This window comes from Hemibagrus wyckioides, linkage group LG08, assembly GCF_019097595.1.
Source record: "Hemibagrus wyckioides isolate EC202008001 linkage group LG08, SWU_Hwy_1.0, whole genome shotgun sequence".
In the NCBI taxonomy this organism is placed as follows: domain Eukaryota; kingdom Metazoa; phylum Chordata; class Actinopteri; order Siluriformes; family Bagridae; genus Hemibagrus; species Hemibagrus wyckioides.
Window position 1 is genome coordinate 25035932 of NC_080717.1, and position 9100 is coordinate 25045031.

The 9100-nt window shown below is 38.5% G+C and overlaps 1 protein-coding gene across 1 annotated transcript; it reads left to right on the top strand.

Annotated features, from left to right (window-relative positions):
* The first annotated feature begins 5967 nt into the window (after nucleotides 1–5967).
* LOC131357457 (protein FAM184A-like) lies at nucleotides 5968–8811 on the top strand. Its single transcript, XM_058396431.1, has 8 exons — nucleotides 5968–6102; nucleotides 6414–6656; nucleotides 6942–7184; nucleotides 7358–7528; nucleotides 7642–7734; nucleotides 8185–8355; nucleotides 8519–8602; nucleotides 8698–8811. The coding sequence occupies exons 1-8, from the start codon at nucleotides 5968–5970 to the stop codon at nucleotides 8809–8811; spliced, it is 1254 nt and encodes a 417-aa protein (XP_058252414.1).
* Nucleotides 8812–9100: the final 289 nt, after the last annotated feature.

The following is a 9100-nucleotide window of genomic DNA, read 5'->3' on the forward strand; positions in this document are numbered from 1 at the left end:
GTTATCATTTGCACCACTGAGTGAACTGCATGATTTATTAACAGAAACATTACTGTGATGTGGGAAAATATTTGAAAAGAAAACTTCGGAATGTAGAAGAAAATCATTTTTTTTATTAAAAAAGATTTTAAGGAATATTCTGAGCTCAACAAACAAACAAACAAACAAACACAAACTAAAGCTTAATCAGTAATATGATCAGTAATAAGATATTGCTAAAAAGAATTTTCAACAGCTGAACAATTGGGCCAGAATTCACAAATGAAGTTTTTCACAACAAACACATTTGAACGGACAAAACCTCAAAACACATAAATATACCATTTACCAGTAACCCAATAAAAATATATTAACTTCAATCCAAAGGATGGAATAATAGATTTGACTTTCTCAGTTCTAATTAATGATAAACTCCCCTGATGCTGATTGTACCAGATAATGATTCCACTGGTATTGTGAGACATTTCCTCTCCATTTTAGCACTGTTTTTCACCGGATAGATTTAGAAAGAGTTTGTTTGTTTTTTTTCACCTTGCTGTTTCACTTCATTTTGTCTGTGGGAATGAGACCTGGGGATTTCTTGTCTTTGGATGAATGATCACAAATACTGTGTCACAAGATGAATCGACCCATGTCCTCTCTTATTTTCCTACACACACACACAGAGAAAGAAAGAGAGAAAGAACAGACTCAGTTTGGACAATGTTAGCAGCCTGAGCACTGGGACTCTTATTAATTACAAAATAATTAATAACATGTGACCTGTGAAGCCGAAGAAGTGTAACTGAGGTTATGAGCAGTGTGACAGAGAAGAAGATTGTGATTAAGGTTCCATCTGACATTAAATCTAATTGCAAAGCTATAAACAATGAAATAAACCAGATACACTTACAGTGAACATAGGCAGATTAAGAGAACAGCCCTCTTTTTTCGCTTTTTTTTCTTTTTACGATTTGTCTGATCGCAATCAGTTTGTAGATCTAAATGGTGAGTTCGCTAAGCATACTAAGGTCATGTTCGGTGTTCCACAAGGTTCTGTTTATAATATATGTTCATTATATATGCTTCCCCTCAGTGAAATTATTCGTAAAATGGTATTAGCTTCCACTATTATACTGATGACACACAGCTATATGCTCAGAACCTCGCCATCTCCCTTGTTAAGCAAATACGATATAACATTACTCTTTCATGACATGACCATCACAATACAGTTATACACATAATCATCATAACAGTTGTCAAGTTAATCATACGTATGCAACACGTTCTCTTTAAAATGAAGAACGGAGTAAATAGTCCTCGTATAGCAGCACAGCAATCATTTAACTGTAAAAAAAAATAAAAATACTGCCGCCATTGGTGCTGTCTCCTGACCATATAAGCAGTCTCTGGTTCTAAAGTGCGAGCACACATAAAACAGCAACACAATCTTTGTCTCAACGTTACCGGGGTTTATGAACACCTCCAAATATTAAGCAATGTAAACAAGATAAACATTATGAAACCAAGATGGAAGATAGAAAGCATAGAAAATGAAATGGAAAGTGTCAGACGTTATGTAAGGTGTAATATGAATTACGAAAATCCCTGAGTGTGATGTGATAGCCTCTGTCTACCTGTTGCTATTATCTCATCAAACTCGCTTGCACCACATGCTGGTGAAGCAGACAAGCAGCAGGTGTTGATTATGCGTCAATGTTCGATTGTTCTTGTGAAGTGAAATAATATAATATGCATGAAATAATAATATAATACAAGTGAAATAATACACACCGAAATATCCTGTCAATTATTAAAGGTTGTATTTTAAACAATGCAATTTTGTGTCTCCACTTGAAAATTTCACAGCTTAATTATGCAACTATATGAACCTTAAAATGCAAGCACTGTTAATACGATGGATATTTTTTCAGTTACTGCTATTTTTTTTTGCTTCAAATACTTTTGTCGCTATTTTACTTCCATATGCATCCCATATTTTTTGGAAGGAGAATGATGGAGAATTTTCCACAACAGGCATCTTGAAGTGAACAGACCCTAACCCTAACACCTTCTCAGAAGGGCTGAAACTTTCAACTTTCAACCAGAAATCTGTGAGTTTAAATGAACAGAAATCTGTTAATTGATCCTTTATTTTAATTTCTTTTAAACGATACTGTGAGGAGCCAATGTTTTTTTTTTTCTAAACCAAACGCATTAGATTTTCAAGTGAACCTCTAATACATTTTTATGATGAAGTGAAATTAGTAAGCTTTGTGAATCAGAGTTCTCGTGCACTTTTTCACAGTTCAAACCAGTTTGCACTAGGTGATATTATTGCATGGTCTTGCACTAAAATGCCATAATGATCTATGTAATGGTGTTCTTTTGTAAACAGATCAGGATCCAGTTCAAATCAGGATGCTGTAAAATAAATCTATGTAAAATATACCTAGAGAATTGGCTAACTGCACTCAAGCTTTTACAATGTATTCTATTTTGCACAGGTCTGTTGTAAAGCAGTACTTTTGTGCAGTTCTACATGGCTTTTAGCTTTTATTAAAAATCATTTACAAACCATGCAGTGCTTTACCAACTAAACATTTTAGGAGCAACAGGTCACTAGAAAATATGGAGAGATCTGATTTTTTTTTTTTTTTTACAGTGCATGCAGGACCCTCCATATCCCCCTCTTACTGTCCTACAATAACCACATTTACCCTATGAACAGCTACCCTGTTTTCCTGCACACTATATCCGTCCCTAGTTCACTAATCAACTTGGAAATGTTTAGGATCGTTAAAAAAACCATTCATTACTGAATTAAAACCCTAGTGATGAGCTGTGCAAATCAATCGATAAATAGATCAATAATATATTTAATATATTCTTAAAATCATGTTGAAGAAATGTTTCCACTTCCGATTATAAGTGTGCAACTTAACGTATAATTAACAGATAACTGGACAAATCTGTTGTACAAATATGAGAATTTAATGATAACAGACTTCAATAGCTTCAATTCATTCACCCTTCAAATCTATTTATTTCTTTTTTTTTAATCATTTGTAGTGAATGGAAAAGTTTCTGTGGAATAAATAAGATAATAATTTCAGCTTCATGCAGCTTGTAATCACTGTAATGCAGCTAGTAATCCTTGTAATGTAGGATTACTAATAAAAAGCCCAAAAGTTTAGAAATGCATGTGTGTGAACACTATATGAATTATTTCTATACAATAATAGCTGATTTCTGAGATATAGGCTATATATATATATATATATATATATATATATATATATATATATATATATATATATATATATAATAGCATTACGTGTAATTAGCAATCACGTGGTGTTTTTTATTTCACTGCATTACACAGGCACGTGATCTTTTTTCTATTGGTCGTCAGTCGCCGTGACGTGAAACGTGACGCTGAAGAAGAATATGACGTGGAAAAAGAACGTGACGTAGAACAGACCTGACAACAGACCTGACAACTGAATCGCGGATCATTAGAAATCAGTTGATCTTTGAGAGAGGAAGGTGTTTACCGAGGTTTCTCTGATTGCGAAAAGAAAGAAATATTAAAATGCGCCCCCTGTTGTTAACGGTCGGAGCTGCAGCCAGTGTGGCAACCAGCCTTTACTATTTTGTTAAACGGGGCATTGAAGAGAAAGCGACAGCGGACCCCGAGGACACCAAACATGAAGGTACAACTATTTCTCAGTCCTGGTGTAACCATGCAGAGCTAAGTTTACTTATCTCCTTTAAAAAACATGAGTTCAGTAGATTTGTTCGGTTCTTCATAAGCTAAAGCTGTTGCTAGGTATAAATTTACTCCGGTGCACAGGCCTCACAACACTCCACATTTTCTTGAATGTTTAATGTATGTACTCTGAATTAACCCACAAATATAACAAACAGCCATGTAAATGAAGCCTAAAGAACATTTATTTATGCCAACAATGTCGAATAAAGTTCCTAGCTAGTAAACACTGAATCGTAAATGAGCTGCTTGATTTCTGGAGATGAAACTGTACCGTCTATGGTCTTTACTGTGACTCAGTGTACAAAGCTCCTCCATCTCCACTGATGAGACAGCAGGTGAAGCCTGTCCTGCTCCACTGAGCGTCTCAGCACACTGAATGAGAGACCGGTCACAACTACAGCTCTACAAATTGTACACAAAGTGTAGAACATGCTAATCGCTCCTTCAGTTAGCTTTCATAATTAGCATTAAAGTACATTTAGCTAAAACGGGGTAAGGAAATCATTTGTTCAAAGTTCGGAATGACCCCATAGGTGTGAAAGTTAGACATATTTTGCAGCCAGCCACAGACCTACAAAAGCTTGTGCTAGCTTGATAGCTTGTTTTATGATTTTAGTAACCTGACGTCTTACCTCTCACTCTCATCTCGGCTCTCTGTTTTTCTACCTCTTGGTTAAAAGAACTTTCGGATATCCATCTACAGGAGTCAGTAATAAAACATCGGTTCGATTAGTTCCTCTTATTATTTTGAAACTTTCTTTCTTTTTTTCCCTTCACGCGCCGATGCACTGACAGAGAGCTGAGTGCGCGTGCAGTGTTTCAGTTCATGACATGCGCAGTTCAAGTGCGTGAACGCGCGAGCTTATTATCAAGAGGTAGTGTAGGTGAAAGTAGTGTTGCTGTGACTAATTTTCGCACTTTTCGAATAATAAAAAAAATCGAATAAGAGATATTATTTTACTGGTGCACGTGCCTCAGTGAAATGGGTGTAGAGACGCCCGTGTTAATATCCGTTACCCAGATTGTGGCCGGCGCTCGCGCTGCATGAAAGATGCACCGATGGGTGAAATCACTGTCTCTTTCTGTCCTGGAACATGGAGGATTTTAGCTTCATGCATGTGGAATAAAATCTGTCAGTGTGTCCTTAAGCCTAAGCTCACAGTAGACATGTAGATACTGAACATCAGTAAAGTGTTTTTATTCCGGAGGCGCGTGAAAAAGTGGGAATACTTGTGCTGTAAAGCTTGACACGGATCAGAAGTGGAAAATACTGTTTATGTGCAATTCAACACTTCAGCAATAAAGGATGATGTGTGATGGCTTTTTTTTTTAGACCCAGTGTCTAAGCAGGCCATGGAACCGGCTCTGGTCCGATCCACAAATGTTCATCAGGACCAGATGATGGTAAGTTTGTTCTGCTCCTAACTTTAACCCTTTAGTGTACATTTACAGTCTCTTACTAACAGCAGAACTGCAGGCTCATGTTTACACAATTCACACTCCAGTGTTTTAATACACTGATGCCACATTTTTTAAATGATTTTATTTTATCTACCAAAATGCTTTCTGAACACTTTTAGTTTCCTGTGATTTGATCTTAGGTTTTTCTTTAATTATTATTATTATTATTATTATTATTTTAAATGCAGCTGTTATGACATGTCTGGGGGTCATGAGGGTCTTTCCCTCAATGTTGATTACATGTCTTTAAAAAGGGTCTCTTCCCTTTTCAATCTGCCAACTCAGAGGAAGGAAGACAAAGTTTTCCTATTGCCAGTGGGGAAAATGTCTTACAAATGTACTTGAGATCACTGAAGTACTTAAAATATCCTACTTAATACTACATCTATTAATCACAATGTGTGTTAGCTCAGTGATTGACTATATTTCATTGATTTTCACCCAGTAAAGGAATTATAATTTGCTGCTACCGCTGCCTGGAATCAGGTACAAAAAGAGCTGAAACTTAAGGAGGTGATCTCATTTGATGCTTTTAAAGTGATTTTAAATGGCTTGGTGACAGAAGTATCTGTCTGTAGATGTTTTACCTGATTCAGTTATGTACAGATATTCATCCTCTTTCCATTATTCATTTTATTATCATGTTTTAAAAGTTTTTTAATGAATAGAAGTAACCCACTGCATGTGTAAAGATTAAGAACTGACGCTTGACCCCACTTGTCAACCGTGTGTGGAAACAGCATGAGGCCATGAAGGTCATCACTAAGCTGGAGAAGGAGAAGTTTGACCTGATGCGCCAGGTGAAGGCTCTGCAAGAAAGGGATCTGAAGTCAGAGTACCATAAAATGATGGAGAATCTGACAAACTATGAGAAGTTACTGAAGGTAAATATTCTTCTCATGAAGCTACAACTGCTGTTGTGAACTTTGTGTGTGTGTTTGTGTGTGTGTGTGTGTGTGTTCTCCAGCTTAAGACATTTTCATGAGTAATGAGTCAGTATTTAAAAGTATCTGAATGTGTGTGTATAAGGGAAATAAAGTCAATAAGCACTAATTGAATCATTTCCGGTCTCCCAGTCTGAAGCTGTGGAGAAACACAAGAAGGCTGTGGAGACCATCACCCAGTTAATCTTTGACTACACAGTCAATCTGTGTAGAAGTAAAAAAAAAAAAAAACACCTTAATTGTTTTTTCAGGTCTCCCTGTCTGAGGCTGAGGAAAAACACCAGAAGGCTGTGGAGACTATCAATCAGCTGGAGGAGAAGGAGTCTAACCTGACAGATCAGGTGAAGACACTGCAAGACACACTGGAGGACATGGAGAACCAGCTCTGTGAGACTCGCTTGCAGTGTGAGCGAGAGCACGAGGCTCACAGGCTCCTGAAGTCAGAGCACCAGAAGATGGTGGAAACTCTGGCAAACAATGAAAAGTTACTGAAGGTAAATGATCTTCTCATGAAGCTACGACTGTTGTTGTGATCTGTGTTTGTGTGGGGATGTATTAGCTTAGTTATTAAGGCATTTGACTTCTGAAATGGAAGGTTGTGAGTTCACGTCCTAGGTCCATCAAGCTGCCCCTGCAGGGCCCCTGAGCAGGACCCTTAACCTTCAGTTGTGTAAAAAATGTGATGAACTGTGAGTCACTCTGGATAAGAGCATCTACCAAATGCTGTAAATGCAAGAGTGTATGTGTAGTAGTAAATAAAATCAATATTGTTTTTTCAGGTGTCATTGGCTGAAGCTGAGCAGAAACAGCAAAAGGCTGTGGAGACCATCACTCAGCTGGAGGAGGAGAGGTCTGACCTGACAGTCCAGGTGAACACACTGCAAGACACACTGGTCGACATGGAGAATCAGCTCTGTGAGACTCGCTTGCAGTGTGAGCAAGAGCAGGAGGCTCACAGGCTTCTGAAGTCAGAGCACCAGGAGATGATGGAGACTCTGACAATCAGTGAAGAGTCACTGAAGGTAAATGATCTTCTTATGAAGCTCTGACTGCTGTTGTGAACTGTGTTTATGTGGGTATGTGGTAGCTTAGTGGATAAGGTATTGGACTACTGATTGAATGCCGTAAGTGTGTGTGTGTGTGTGTGTTTGTGTATATATAGGAGTAAATAAAGTCAGTATTGTTTTTCTTTCAGGTCTCCCTGGCTGAAGCCAAGGAAAAACACCAGAAGGCTGTGGAGACCATCACTCAGTTGGAAGAGGAGAAATCTAACCTGACAGACCAGGTGACCACACTGCGAGATACAGTGGAGGACATTGGGACGCAGCTCTGTAATACTCACTTGCAGTATGATGAGCTAAAGAATGTAAGTGAGAAGAAACTTTTTCATTATGCAGCTCCTTTTAATTGAAGTGGACTGTATGAGGACTTTTCATGTTTATGCTTCATGCTGCGGCTCTTTTAATGTGTGTGTTTTAGGAGTGGGAGGAAGAGCAGGAGGCTCACAAGCTTCTGAAGTCCCAGTACCAGGAGAGTATGGAGACTCTAAGAAACAATGAAAAGTTACTGAAGGTAAATTTTCTTCTCATGAAGCTACGACTGCTGTTGTGAACTGTGCGTTGAGTTGGTGTGAGTTCCCGTTCTGTATCAGGGCATGCTCTCGGGGGGTCTGTGAAAGAAGAAGCAAACGCAGACACAGCAGGCCCAGGAGCATTCCACTTTTTAAAGAGATTTATATGGTAAAGTTGAGTATCTGTGTGCTTACCTGGAGTTCATTCAGACATTCAGATCTGCTGGCCATGGTGCTGAAGTGCTGCTGTTTCTTCAGCACCGGTGTTTCAGAGGGGCGAGGAACGGTTTTGTGTAGTTTGCGAGCCGTGGTGTGTGCGCCTCCATTACAGTTTGTGTGTGTGTGTGTGTGTGCTTATTTTACGTTTTAATGTATTCTCTAGAGTAATAAGTTAGTTTTTAAAAACATCTGAATGTGTGTAAAAGAAAAAAAAGCCTTAATTGTTCTTTCAGGCCTCCCTGTCTGAGGCTGAGGAGAAACACAAGAAGGCAGTGGAGATCATCAATCAGCTGGAAGAAGAGAAGTGTGACCTGACAGACCAGGTGAAAACACTAGAAGAAACAGTGGAGGACATGGGGAACCAGCTTTTTGATACTTTCCGGCAGCGTGATCAGCTAAAGAATGTAAGTGAGAAGAAACTCTTTCATTAAACAGCTCCTTTTATTTGAAGTGGACTGTATAAGGACATTTCATGATACACTGCATAATGAATAGAAGTAGCCCACTGCATATGTGAAGATTAAGCACTGATGTTTGACCTCCTTTTCAACCATGTGTGTGTTTTAGGACTATGAGGAAGAGCAGGAGGCTCACAGTCATCTGAAGTCCCAGTACAATGAGATGATGACCAACAGTGGAACGTTACCACAGGTAAATATTCTTGTGATGAAACTATGACAGCTGTTGTGAACTGTGTGTGTGTGTGTGTGCACTTGTTTTTAGAAACATTTTGTCCTTTTCCCCAGTACATTTCAGGGCAGGGGTCTCCACCCTTTTTACCTCTGAACCCCTCTATGTTCCCTGACACATACCCTGATGGCTTCAGCCAGACTGAAAAAGACTCTTTTTGTAAAAAGTGAACACTGACATTGTATTAGACTTCAAGTGATTAAATAATAGTATTTTTATGGCATTCATATGCATTTGCAATGGGAACTATTAAACAGTACTTTACTCTGAAACACCAGCTGCTCTAACTAATAAGAAATGTCTACAGCACACTCATGCTGCATCTTCCTGCAGCAGGATAGATTCGTTCACCACTTTTACTTTGGCAGCATCGTAGCTTTACTCCTAACACTGTCGAATGCCCCAGCAGCTTCCAAGTTGAATGGATCTGTCATTTGTTTTCTTTAACACAGTGCGGGG